The sequence below is a fragment of the Cherax quadricarinatus genome, chromosome 52 (genome assembly GCF_038502225.1).
Source record: "Cherax quadricarinatus isolate ZL_2023a chromosome 52, ASM3850222v1, whole genome shotgun sequence".
In the NCBI taxonomy this organism is placed as follows: Eukaryota; Metazoa; Arthropoda; class Malacostraca; order Decapoda; family Parastacidae; genus Cherax; species Cherax quadricarinatus.
Genome location: NC_091343.1, coordinates 23,992,095 through 24,007,053, shown reverse-complemented (window position 1 = coordinate 24,007,053; position 14,959 = coordinate 23,992,095). Strand labels below are relative to the sequence as shown.

At 38.2% G+C, this 14,959-nt stretch overlaps 1 protein-coding gene across 3 annotated transcripts in view; it reads right to left on the bottom strand.

The window, feature by feature from the left end:
* dsd (attractin-like protein dsd) overlaps positions 1–14,959 on the bottom strand; it is an 87,093-nt gene that overhangs the window by 18,431 nt on the left and 53,703 nt on the right. For all 3 annotated transcript variants that reach the window (XM_070096173.1, XM_070096175.1, XM_070096174.1), the window contains 5 exons: positions 14,469–14,609; positions 13,554–13,700; positions 7,398–7,562; positions 4,081–4,291; positions 2,353–2,431 (listed from right to left, as the gene is read on the bottom strand). In XM_070096173.1, the coding sequence (XP_069952274.1) occupies positions 2,353–2,431; positions 4,081–4,291; positions 7,398–7,562; positions 13,554–13,700; positions 14,469–14,609 (743 nt within the window). The remainder of the gene's footprint in view (positions 1–2,352; positions 2,432–4,080; positions 4,292–7,397; positions 7,563–13,553; positions 13,701–14,468; positions 14,610–14,959) is intronic.

Genomic DNA, 14,959 nt, shown 5'->3' with positions numbered 1-14,959 from the left:
TGAGTGTGAAGGACATACTCTCTGCGAGTGCTGTAAAACTACTCAGAGCAAGGGTTGTGAACCTTCTCTGAGCAGGTGCGGTAAACCTACTGACGGTATCACTGAGTGGTAAGCCAATGTCAGGTTGGTCACGTGACTGAGGGAGACCTCAGTACCTGAACTGCTAACCGGCACTTAAACCTAGTGGTTTCCCACTACATGGAAATAACATTAAAGCGTAATAAAACATATAATACATACAATATTAGCATTAATATTTGCCTTAACATTTTTTTTTTTTTTTTCAACAAGTCGGTCGTCTCCCACCGAGGCAGGGTGACTTAACATATATACATGTATTATAAAATAAAGGGGCTTATCCAATTATAAAATAAAACGGGTATGGCCATACTCGTAACACCGGACTTGAGTTCTGGATATGGAAAGTACAATGCCTGCACTTTAAAGGATGGGTTTGGGGAGATATGTTGTGTATCTTTATACGTACATGCTTCTAAACTGTTGTATTCTGAGCACCTCTGCAAAAACAGTGATTATGTGTGAGTGAGGTGAAAGCATTGAATGATGATGAAAGTATTTTCTTTTTGGGGATTTTCTTTCTTTTTTGGGTCACCCTGCCTCGGTGGGAGACGGCCAACTTGTTAAAAAAAAAAGAAAAAATACATGACATTTATTTTTATTCTAAATCACAGATTACATTTATTTATTATATTCTCAAACATGATATCTCCACTGGAGGCAGTGAAGATGTCATTTTTGAAAGCAATGTGTGGTGTAAACAGAATACATGGAATAAGGAGCATAGATATTAGAAGATAGTGTGGGGTTACCAAAAGTATAATTCAGAGGACTAAAAAGAAATTATTGAGGCAATTTGGGCATTCAGACAGGATGGAACAAAATGGGATGATTAAGAGGGTATATAAATTAGGTATCCATAGGGAAGTGGAGAACAATCCTTCCTCTGCAAGTCACACATGTCATAAGAGGAGCCTAAAATGCCAGGAGCAAGGGACTAGCAACCCCTTCTTCAGTATAAATTACTAAATGAAAAAGAAGAAATACTGTGTGTTTCTTCATTTCTAGGTCACCCTGCTTCAGTGGGAGATAGCCGTTGTGTTAAAAAAATAATAATAAATCATGGTGTAAGGAAGGAGGGACAGGGGTCATCCCAGGTAGGGTTGGAGAGAGAAAGAGTAATGGAGGGTTGGAGTGGTAGAGGCTTGAACATCTAACAGGCTTGTGTGAACATGTTTGATCAGAGTGAGTGTCATGCTGTTAGAATGAAACTTAAACATTTATTAAAGGATTCAGAGTAACCATATAGCAAAATTTCGTTCCTGGAAATGAGAAGTACATGCACTGTATTGTAACATCCTCTGTACAGTAACATCCTCACTGCTCCTTTAGGAGCAGTGAGGATGTTACAGTTCAGAGATCATCAAATGAACTCTGATATCAGCACACTTCTGGCAAGACAGATATTAAATGAATGATGGTGAATGTGTTTCTTTTTGGTGGGAGATGACCAGTATTAAAAATATTAAAAAGAGTTAAACCCCTTGGAACCACACAGAGTCGAAGAGCTTATTCATTTAATTTATACAAAGCAAAATGCTAGGCCCCTCAGTCAGAGATTAAGTCTCTCTCCAGCACAACCCTCCATCCCTGCTTTTCTTCCACCCACCCACACCCACACACCCACCCACACACCAAACAGAAAAAGGTGACCCAGCTTTGGAAAAACTAGAGGATAGGGTATGGCTATCACAAGCAAATGAATTGTAACTTGTCTAGATCAACACACAAAGAAAGCATTCAGTCTAAGAAATACAAACAAGCAGAGAAATAGAAATAAACAGAAAAAAGAATAAGGCATAAGACAAAGGTAAAAAAGAAAAATAAATTGTTCAGTGAAGAGGCAAAGTTGGATAAAGCAAACATGCAGCTAACCATCAAGCTACACTTTCACAAACATGCAGCTAACCATCAAGCTGCACTTCCACAAACATGCAGCTAACCATCAAGCTACACTTTCACAAACATGCAGCTAACCATCGAGTTGCACTTCCACAAACATGCAGCTAACCATCGAGTTGCACTTCCACAAACATGCAGCTAACCATCAAGCTGAATGTCCACAAACATGCAGCTAACCATCAAGCTGAATGTCCACAAACATGCAGCTAACCATCAAGCTGCACTTCCACAAACATGCAGCTAACCATCAAGCTGCACTTCTACAAACATGCAGCTAACCATAAAGAATTTAATACACTAAGATGAAATTATATTTCTTTGGAATATTTAAGTTAAATTTAAAACCTTCACTGTGTAAAACTTCACTTTTACCTGTCTCCTGGTGTAGATGTCATATTTCTGTTTAATTTTCCATAATATTGCAGCCAAAGTTAACAACACCAAAAAGCATCTGCAAGAAAAAGATAATTCTTATTAATATAATTTATGTTTGATAATAGAACACTTTGTACATAATATTTTGTACATAATATTTGTACATAATATTTGAGGTATATGTGGAGACAAAAAACGTTATCTATGGAGGCAAAGAAGGGAATGTATGAAAGTATAGTAGTACCAACACTCTTATATGGGTGTGAAGCTTGGGTTGTGAATGCTGCAGCGAGGTGGTGGTTGGAGGCAGTGGAGATGTCCTGTCTAAGGGCAATGTGTGGTGTAAATATTATGCAGAAAATTCGGAGAAAGTGTGGAGTTAATAAAAGTATTAGTCAGACAGCTGAAGAGGGGTTGTTGAGGTGGTTTGGTCATTTAGAGAGAATGGATCAAAGTAGAATGACATGGAGAGCGTATAAATCTGTAGGGGAAGGAAGGCGGGGTAGGGGTCGTCCTCGAAAAGGTTGGAAGGGATAAGGGAGGTTTTGTGGGCGAGGGGCTCGGACTTCCAGCAGGCGTGCGTGAGCGTGTTTGATAGGAATGAATGGAGACGAATGGTATTTGTGACCTGACGATCTGTTGGAGTGTGAGCAGGGTAATATTTAGTGAAGGGATTCAGGGAAACCGGTTATTTTTATATAGCTGGACTTGAGTCCTGGAAATGGGAAGTACAATGCCTGCACTCTAAAGGAAGGGTTTCGGGATATTAGCAGTTTGGAGGGATATGTTGTGTATCTTTATACGTATATGCTTCTAAACTGTTTTGTTCTGAGCACCTCTGCAAAAACAGTGATTATGTATGAGTGAGGTGAAAGTGTTGAATGATGATGAAAGTATTTTCTTTTGGGGGATTTTCTTTCTTTTTGGGTTACCCTGCCTCGGTGGGAGATGGCCGACTTGTTAAAAAAAAAAAAAAATCTATATATTTATATTTACAGTGCCTGCACTCTAAAGGGGAGTGGGGATATTTGTTGTTTGGAGGAACATCTGAACCATCATATCTACATCCCTCTGGCAAGTTAGTGATAGTGTGAATGACAGCGACAGTGTTTCCTTTTCGGATCACCTTACCTCGGTGGGAAATGGCCAGTGTGTTAAAAAGAAACATTTATTTATTTATTTAGCTATTTGTATTTTGTGATAAGCAGAAGTGTGTGTGAGGCTGGGTTCCTGCTGTTATGTTTACACACCTTACTTCCCTCTCTTCTTCCCTTCCACCATTCCCTCCCTTCCAGTGGCATTATTATAACCAATGATGTTTTTTCATGAAAATATTGCTGATATTTATCATAAGAATGATAGCAAATATGGGCATGGGGCTAGTAACCCCTTCTCCAGTATATATTACTAAATTTAAAAAGAAACACTTTTTTCTTTTAGGGCCACCCTGCCTTGGTGGGATACAGCCAATTTGTTGAAAGGAAAAAAGATAGGAAATATATCAAGCAAGCCAATTTTAATTCAATCTTCTGCACAACATCGTTTCCTAATCATTCTTTTAGTTATCCATGAATGCAAGATTGTATAGTTACCTTAAGAACAAATTTCCATTCACTGCATTTTTAAAAATTACATCACAAACATTAAATATATTTATACTAATATTATTTCTGCATTTTTCACATTACTGATACCATAAACACTACACTGCACAAGAATACTTACAAAGAAAATATAGAAAAAAATTGAATTAGATCCAGTTTAGGATGTTGAGAGAAGGAGACGACAATTTCTATAGGTGGTGTGAAGTTGTAGACGTAGACATGAAAGGTAGTGTTGTTATCCGCTGAGCCAAAAGTGTATTCCGAAGCACTGAACCTCTGTCTAATCCGTGTACCAGTGAAGTTCCGGATTATCCACGATTCGTGACTCCGAGCTGAAATCAATAACATTAATGCAGTTGCAAAATTTACTATAAGGTTTATCAAGTTTTCTTTAAATTAACACTTATCATATTACATACATGAGTTTGCACCTATGGATAACTAGAAAATAATGATACAGGACCTACAGCTTTGTAATGAATGAAACATGATCAGTAATACATGAAGCATAACAGGCACATTAAACCCACTTCCAGGTCTATTACATAATAAGATCTGTGACTTGCAGTGTGGCACAGGCAGAACAGAAACTACATGAAAAAAGCCACATTCCAAGATACATGGTCTCATGAAGAATATATGATAAAATGTAGCCTATCTTTTGATAAGCATGGAAAATAACAGCAGCCATAATTTGTTGTTAATTTGTGTATGTTCACAGTGGCCATTATGAACTCACAGGGCACAGAAGAATTACACAAGCAGTTATTAAACTGCCATATAAACACTCAAGGCTAAGACCATCCAATCACATTCATGACAATTAAAGTTCACAAGAATAACCAAGTACTCAGACTGATCACCTTTCACGCAACTATTTTGTTCAACCTTAACTTCATCACATGTAGATACAGTTTACACGTCAGCAAAATTGATAAGAAGGACAATGCTAACACTATTTAAATCATGTAAAACAAATTAGATTTTTTGTCAAAATAGTGGTAATCATACTACAATACTTCAAATACCAATACCAACAAACAGCTCATTGAAAAAATAATCAATATTGCCAGGTACATGCACTTGCATCTTGCATGTCTGAGTTCATAGGTTCAAACCTAAAGCATTAATGCTTACACTGATTTTGATAAATGAACCAGGTGTATAAATCTTCAGTGAAAGAAAGGTAGGATAGGGGTTATACTAGAAAACATGACTATGACCGCGGGTTCAATCCTGGCCGGGGGTATGGTTTATATTAGAAAAGTTTGGATGGGGTAAAGGAGGTTTTGTGGGTGAGAAGGGCTTGGACATCCATCAGGTATGCGTGAGCATGTTAGATAAGAGTGGAGGCAAATGGTTTTTGGGACTTAACAAGCTGTTGGAGTATGTGTGAGCAAGGTAACATTTTGTGAAGGGATTCAGGGAAACTGGTTAGCCAGACTTGAATTCTGGAGGTGGGAAATACAGTGCCTGCACTCTGAAGGAGGGGTGGGGATATATGCAGTATGGAGGGGCACCTGAACTGTAGTACCAGCACACCTCTGGCAAGACACTTGGTGTGAATAATGGTGGAAGTTTCTTTTTTTTTTTATGTCATCCTACCTTGGTGGGAGACAGCCAGCGTGTTAAAGAAGTATTTAAGTCAAGGCACACTGCCAGGAGCAAGGAAATAACAGTTCCTATATATACAAGACTTTACTAGTGGAGTAAGAATGGAACTTTACAGTGAAGAAATCTGGAAGCTTTCATTTTTATCACATTAACTGTTCATTACATTCATTTATATGCACATCAAAAAGCAATTAGGCACACCATATTAGTGTTAAAGGAAGAGTAACCACAATGAATCAATTCATCTATCTCATGTTGCTTCACTCACTAGTTTTAACAGGAGACATTTGAGAATGCAACCACCCAGGGAGGTACTACCGTCCTGCCAGGCGAGTGTAAAACTGAAGCCTGTAATTGTTTTACATGATGGTAGGATTGCTGGTGTCTTTTTTTTTCTGTCTCATACACGTTCAAGATTTCAGATACGTCTTGCTACTTCTACTTACACATAGGTCACACTACACATACATGTACAAGCATATATATACACACCCCTTTGGGTTTTCTTCTATTTTCTTTCTAGTTCTTGTTCTTGTTTATTTCCTCTTACCTCCATGGGGAAGTGGAACAGAATTCTTCCTCTGTAAGCCATGTGTGCGAATGGTATGCAATACCGACAAAATGAGATTAAGACACACGTGCAACATCTGGGTTTCTTTATTGTAGACGTTTCGCCATCCAGTGGCTTTATCAATACAAATTCTAGGACATAACTTGAAGACAGTAGAACTATGTACAGAAGATGAGGTAATCAGTCCCTCAACCTAGGAGTAGGTGCGAAGAGCACCATAGTCGTGGAGATTCTGAAGCAGAAGAAAGGATCCTGGAGCTTATATAGTAACGTCAGGTGTAGCAGACGAGGGCATATTCACTGGTAGGCGGGATTCCCCAGTGGAAGTAGGTCCTTCCCAAAGAGATGGGTTAGTTGTAGTAGTAGTTGTAGTAGTAGTTGTCGTAGTCGTGAAGGTTATGTACATGTCCTCAGAATTAAGATTCCATGATGCTGCAGTGTCTGACAACACAACTTGTCAGACACTGCAACATCATGGAATCTTAATTCTGAGGACATGTACATAACCTTCACGACTACGACAACTACTACTACAACTACTACTACAACTAACCCATCTCTTTGGGAAGGACCTACTTCCACTGGGGAATCCCGCCTACCAGTGAATATGCCCTCGTCTGCTACACCTGACGTTACTATATAAGCTCCAGGATCCTTTCTTCTGCTTCAGAATCTCCACGACTATGGTGCTCTTCGCACCTACTCCTAGGTTGAGGGACTGATTACATCATCTTCTGTACATAGTTCTACTGTCTTCAAGTTATGTCCTAGAATTTGTATTGATAAAGCCACTGGATGGCGAAACGTCTACAATAAAGAAACCCAGATGTTGCACGTGTGTCTTAATCTCACTCTGTAAGCCATGCGTGTTGTAAGAGGCGACTAAAATGCCGGGAGCAAGGGGCTAGTAACCCCTTCTCCTGTATATATTACTAAATGTAAAAGGAGAAACTTTCGTTTTTCCTTTTGGGCCACTCCTGCCTTGGTGGGATACAGCCAGTGTGTTGAAAGAAAGAAAGAATTTGAGAATGCAATTTTACTTTGCATAAATCACATTTTTATTTAAAATATCAAAACTGTCTTACATATTATACTATTTAGAAGCAGAAATAAGATAAAACCAATTTTTTTTGTTGATACCAATACCATCAAAATTAGCCAATACCCATTGATAATGATACTTTGGTACACATGCAAAGCCTAACAAAATACATATAATACTGCTAGTGTATTGATACATCGAAGTTGCTTACTTGTTTTAGCTGATATCTTGATTTTTGTTGCCTTGGAGCAGTATATATCAAAGTCTGTGTCCACGTCACTCTTGGTGGGAACATTGAAGAAGTTGATTTGCCGGATATGACGATCTTCATGCTTGGAGAGGTTAAAAGTGAACTGGTAGTCAATCTGAAGATCATCTATAGAGATAAAATAGAGAAACACAAATAGGATATGATTTACTGATAAGAAGTTCAAAGTTTAAAAAATTTCCTTCAAATCTATTTCTACAACACTTCACATGATAAACGGTTACCCGAGTACTGCAAACCAATTATAATTTCAAAGATTAATTTCTCATTAATTTTCTCATCAACAGTGATTATAAAAGTACTTCATAAATCCTCACATTTATTTCAACTTGAAGAACAAAAAGCCACAATACTTATGGCATTTCAGTCTGACTTGGACCATTTACAGTGCGTGACTTTGTAATGGTCCAAGTCAGTCCGAAGTAGTGTGCACAACTTTCCAGGTTTTGAAAATCCCTTATACAGTATGATGTGCATGATAACACATGGACAGAATAGCTAATACCAAGTAAAAGATCTGAGAACGTAACAAGGTTTCTCTAATCCCACGGTGAAGATGTGGTTGCAGAAGATTTAGTGAATATTACAGAAAGAAGACAAAAGGATGAGGAGGAAGATAATACAGCTCATGAAATCTATGACAGTGAAGATGACAGCTGAACTGTTGTCTTGGGATGATAAGTTGAGGGCTAGAATGTATCCCCAAAATAGCCAACATATTAATTTCTCATTACTAAGTAGCTCTTTGGGTCAATTTTTTAGAAATGTATCCCAATTGAAGATCAAGAGTTAAGTGTATATACTGAATGGGAATTTTGAGGTGGAGAATATGAAACAGACTTGATAGATTGCTGACAGATCGCTGCTAGATCTTGTCTCACCTACCGAAAGCAGGTGAGAAAAGATCTATCAGCGAGGAAAGGAGTACCCCAGATTTTACTGTTTTTTTTTTTTTTTCAACAAGTCGGCCATCTCCCACCGAGGCAGGGTGACCCAAAAGGAAAGAAAATCCCCATAAAGAATATACTTTCATCATCATTCAACACTTTCACCTCACTCATACAAAAATCACTGTTTTTGCAGAAGCACCCAGATACAACAGTTCACAGGAAGGAAGGAGTAAGGGAGGTTTTGTGGGCAAAGGGCTTGGATTTCCAGCAGGCGTGCATGAGCGTGTTCGATAGGAGTGAATGGAGACAAATGGTATTTGGGACCTGACGATCTGTTGGAGTGTGAGCAGGGTAATATTTAGTGAAGGGATTCAGGGAAACCAGTTATTTTTATATAGCCGGACTTGAGTCCTGGAAATGGGAAGTACAATGCCTGCACTCTGAAGGAAGGGTTTCGGGATATTAGCAGTTTGGAGGGATATGTTGTGTCTCTTTATACGTATATGCTTCTAAACTGTTGTGTTCTGAGCACCTCTGCAAAAACAGTGATTATGTGTGAGTGAGGTGAAAGTGTTGAATGATGATGAAAGTATTTTCTTTTTGAGGATTTTCTTTCTTTTTGGGTCACCCTGCCTCGGTGGGAGACGGCCGACTTGTTAAAAAAAAATAAAAATATATAACATATCCCTCCAAACTGCCAATATCCCAAACCCCACCTTGAAAGTGCAGTACTCAAGTCCAGCTATATAAAAACAACTGGTTTTCCTGAATCATTTCACTAAATATTACCCTGCTCACACTCCAACAGCTCGTCAGGTCCCAAAAACTATTTGTCTCCATTCACTCCTATCTAACACGCTCACGCACGCTTGCTAGAAGTCCAAGCCCCTCACCTACAAGACCTCCTTTACCCTCTCCCTCCAACCTTTTCGAGGATGACCCCTACCCCGCCTTCCTTCCCTTACAGATTTATACACTCTCCAAGTCATTCTACTTTGATCCATACTCTCTAAATGACCAAACCACCTCAACAACCCCTATTCAGCCCTCTGACTAAAGCTTTTATTAAGTCCACTCCTCCTAATTTCCACACGCCGAATTTTCTGCATAATATTTACACCACGCATCGCCCTTAGACAGGACATCTCCACTGCCTCCAACCGCCTCCTCGCTGCTGCATTTACAACCCAAGCTTTACACCCATATAAGAGTTGGTACCACTATACTTTCATAACGTTTTTTTTTTGTCTCCACATATACCTCAACGCACCACTCACCTTTTTTCCTTCATCAATTCTATGGTTAGCCTCATCCTTCATAAACCCATCTACTGACACATCAACTCCCAAATATCTGAAAAACATTCACTTCTTCCATACTCCCTCTCTAAAATGTGATATCCAATTTTTCTTTATCTAAATCATTTGACACCCTCATCACCTTACTCTCATCTATGTTCGCTTTCAACTTTCTACCTTTACACACCCTCCCAAACTCATCCACTAACCTTTGCAATTTTTCTTTAAAATCTCCCATAAGCACAGTATCATCAGCAAAAAGTAACTGTGTCAACTCCCATTTTGTATTTGATTCCCCATAATTTAATCCCACCCCCTCTCCTGAGCACCCTAGCATTTACTTCTTTTAAAACCCCATCTATAAATATATTAAACAACCATGGTGACATTACACATCCCTATCTAAGACCTACTTTTACTGGGAAATAATCTTCCTCTATTCTACACACCCTAACCTGAGCTTCACTATCCTCATAAAACTCTTTACAGCATTTAGTAACTTACCACCTATTCCATATACTTGCAACATCTGCCACATTGCTCCCCTATCCACTCTATCATATGCCTTTTCTTAATCCATAAATGCAATGAAAACTTCCCTACCTTTATCTAAATACTGTTCACATATATGCTTCAATGTAAACACTTGATCTACACATCCCCTATCCACTCTAAAGCCTCCTTGCTCATCCGCAATCCTACTCTCTGACTTACCTCTAATTCTTTCAATAACAACCCTAACGTACATTTTTCCTGGTATACTCAGTAGACTTTTTTTTTTTTTTTTTTTCAACAAGTCGGCCGTCTCCCACCGAGGCAGGGTGACCCAAAAAAGAAAGAAAATCCCCAAAAAGAAAATACTTTCATCATCATTCAACACTTTCACCACACTCGCACATTATCACTGTTTTTGCAGAGGTGCTCAGAATACAACAGTCTAGAAGCATAAACATATAAAGATACACAACATATCCCTCCAAACTGCCAATATCCCAAACCCCTCCTTTAAAGTGCAGGCATTGTACTTCCCATTTCCAGGACTCAAGTCCGACTATATGAAAATAACCGGTTTCCCTGAATCCCTTCACTAAATATTACCCTGCTCACACTCCAACAGATCGTCAGGTCCCAAGTACCATTCGTCTCCATTCACTCCTATCTAACACGCTCACGCACGCTTGCTGGAAGTCCAAGCCCCTTACCCACAAAACCTCCTTTACCCCCTCTCTCCAACCCTTTCGAGGACGACCCCTACCCCGCCTTCCTTCCCCTATAGATTTATATGCTTTCCATGTCATTCTACTGTGATCCATTCTCTCTAAATGACCAAACCACCTCAACAACCCCTCTTCTGCCCTCTGACTAATACTTTTATTAACTCCACACCTTCTCCTAATTTCCACACTCCGAATTTTCTGCATAATATTTACACCACACATTGCCCTTAAACAGGACATCTCCGCTGCCTCCAACCGTCTCCTCGCTGCTGCATTTACCACCCAAGCTTCACACCCATATAAGAGTGTTGGTACTACTATACTTTCATACATTCCCTTCTTTGCCTCCATAGATAACGTTTTTTGACTCCACATATACCTCAACGCACCACTCACCTTTTTTCCCTCATCAATTCTATGATTAACCTCATCCTTCATAAATCCATCCGCCGACACGTCAACTCCCAAGTATCTGAAAACATTCACTTCTTCCATACTCCTCCTCCCCAATTTGATATCCAATTTTTCTTTATCTAAATCATTTGACACCCTCATCACCTTACTCTTTTCTATGTTCACTTTCAACTTTCTACCTTTACACACATTCCCAAACTCATCCACTAACCTTTGCAATTTTTCTTTAGAATCTCCCATAAGCACAGTATCATCAGCAAAAAGTAACTGTGTCAATTCCCATTTTGAATTTGATTCCCCATAATTTAATCCCACCCCTCTCCCAAACACCCTAGCATTTACTTCCTTTACAACCCCATCTATAAATATATTAAACAACCATGGTGACATTACACATCCCTGTCTAAGACCTACTTTTACCGGGAAGTAGTCTCCCTCTCTTCTACACACCCTAACCTGAGCCTCACTATCCTCATAAAAACTCTTTACAGCATTTAATAACTTACCACCTATTCCATATACTTGCAACATCTGCCACATTGCTCCTCTATCCACTCTATCATATGCCTTTTCTAAATCCATAAATGCAATAAAAACTTCCCTATCTTTATCTAAATACTGTTCACATATATGCTTCAATGTAAACACCTGATCTACACATCCCCTACCCACTCTAAAACCTCCTTGCTCATCCGCAATCCTACATTCTGTCTTACCTCTAATTCTTTCAATTATAACCCTACCGTACACTTTTCCTGGTATACTCAGTAAGCTTATTCCTCTATAATTTTTACAGTCTCTTTTGTCCCCTTTCCCTTTATATAAAGGGACTATACATGCTCTCTGCCAATCCCTAGGTACCTTCCCCTCTTTCATACATTTATTAAACAAAAGTACCAACCACTCCAACACTATATCCCCCCCTGCTTTTAACATTTCTGTCATGATCCCATCAGTTCCAGCTGCTTTACCCCCTTTCATTTTACGTAATGCCTCACGTACCTCCCCCACACTTACATTCTGCTCTTCTTCACTCCTAAAAGATGGTATACCTCCCTGACCAGTGCATGAAATTACTGCCTCTGTTTCTTCCTTAACATTTAAAAGTTCCTCAAAATATTCTCGCCATCTACCCAATACCTCCATCTCCCCATCTACTAACTCCCCTACTCTGTTTTTAACTGACAAATCCATATTTTCCCTAGGCTTTCTTAACTTGTTTAACTCACTCCAAAATTTTTTCTTATTTTCATTAAAATTTCTTGACAGTGCCTCTCCCACTCTATCATCTGCTCTCCTTTTGCACTCTCTCACCACTCTCTTTACCTTTCTTTTACTCTCCATATACTCTGCTCTTCTTATAACACTTCTGCTTTGTAAAAACCTCTCATAAGCTACCTTTTTCTCTTTTATCACACCCTTTACTTCATCATTCCACCAATCACTCCTCTTTCCTCCTGCCCCCACCCTCCTATAACCACAAACTTCTGCCCCACATTCTAATACTGCATTTTTAAAACTATTCCAACCCTCTTCAACCCCCCCACTACTCATCTTTGCACTAGCCCACCTTTCTGCCAATAGTCGCTTATATCTCACCCGAACTTCCTCCTCCCTTAGTTTATACACTTTCACTTCCCTCTTACTTGTTGTTGCCACCTTCCTCTTTTCCCATCTACCTCTTACTCTAACTGTAGCTACAACTAAATAATGATCCGATATATCAGTTGCCCCTCTATAAACATGTACATCCTGGAGCCTACCCATCAACCTTTTATCCACCAATACATAATCTAATAAACTACTTTCATTACGTGCTACATCATACCTTGTATATTTATTTATCCTCTTTTTCATAAAATATGTATTACTTATTACCAAATTTCTTTCTACACATAGCTCAATTAAAGGCTCCCCATTTACATTTCCCCTATAATTTTTACAGTCTCTTTTGTCCCCCTTCCCTTCATTTAAAGGAACTATACATGCTCTCTGCCAATCCCCATGCACTCACTCAACATTTCCCAAAATCTCACTCTCTCCTCTACACTTCTCTCTTCTCCAGGTGCGTAAACGCTTACTGTAACCCACTTTTCACATCCAACCCTTATTTTACTTCACATAATTTTTTAATACATTTATATTCCCTCTTTTCCTGCCATAACTTATCCATCAACATTATTACTACTCCTTCTTTATCTCTAACTCTATTTGAAACCCCTGACCTAATCTCATTTATTTCTCCCCACTGAAACTCTTTCTATCAATGTGCTGACTCACAGAAGCAGGATCCCTGCAGTGGTTCCCCAACATAGTTGTTTTGGGTGTCACAGCGTTCACAGTGATCACCGGTCACTCCTTTGGTGTGGCAGTTGCAACGACCAGATTCCCTGTTGCACGTGTCCCCATGTTCATTGCACATGCAAGCTGAAATAAAAGCCATTTAAAAAAAAAATAGATGTATATGTAATTATATAGCAGGATACAGTAAGACAAAACATCTACAAACACTCTTTTCTTTCAAGTGGTTGTGATTACCAATTTGCAAATGATTATTTCAAAATTACAGGCTAAAACTTAAGCTCATAGTGTTCTGTCTTGCAGGTGTCATAAAATTTTTATTCTACAACTCTATTTGTGAAGAAAAACTGTATAGTAGCCTTTTGCCACTGTATATTTTTTCACTTTACAACTGTGGCCAATTATTCTACCTATTCAAGCACAAAGAAATATTTATCTACTTTTTTGCTATTATTTCATGACCTTAAAAATAGTTATCCTCATAAACCATTAAATTTACTGTTGACACTGATCAAATTAACTCAACATTATTTCTAGTTCTTTTAACTGGTGAGAATAGCATGAATTTAGATTCAAAAAACAAAAAAAAAAATTACCAAATGTTTATTTCTATATACACTATAATCAGTCACTCCATGATAGTTAAATAGTGTATAGGTGTGAGGCATGGTATTTCAAAGTTGCAGCAAAATGGATGAAATGAGTCATGATGAATGTGTCTTTTACTTTGGTGAAAAAAAACAGTAAGTTAAAAAATATAAATTTACATCATCTTTGTATAAATTTCTATCACCCGGCCTTGGTGGGAGACAGCCAGTGTCTTAAAAAAATATTTGTATCTCATAGTATTAATACGAAACATTTCCAATGCTTTACTATGCATTTAAAACTTACGTTTACAAAGGCCACCATTAATGGGTCGTCCAAAAAACTTCTCAATACAATGCTGGCAATGAGATCCAGCTGTATTATTGGAACATGGTAAAATGCACTGGCTGCCATTTTCACATTTACTGTGACCATTGCAGTTGCATACTGGAAAAAACATGCATACTTATAAGATATAGTGTATATCAAAGCTGTCAAAAACAAACTACAATCTATTTTAAACTTTAAGTAAACACTGCATTTGTAACTCATAAAATCTTTCATGGAAAAGATACAACTGAATTTCAAATTACAACTATAAAAAAGATGATACTTTAATATATAATCTATATAAAAAAGGTTAATCTTTTGTGGTAATTTAAATATTATGATCCAGCAAGGATTTTGTAAAGAAATACCTAAAATTGATGCTGAGCACAAACACTTCTTAATAAGGTTTACATATACAAATATACAACTTTTACATATTAGGATTACATATTAAGATTCAGAAAGTA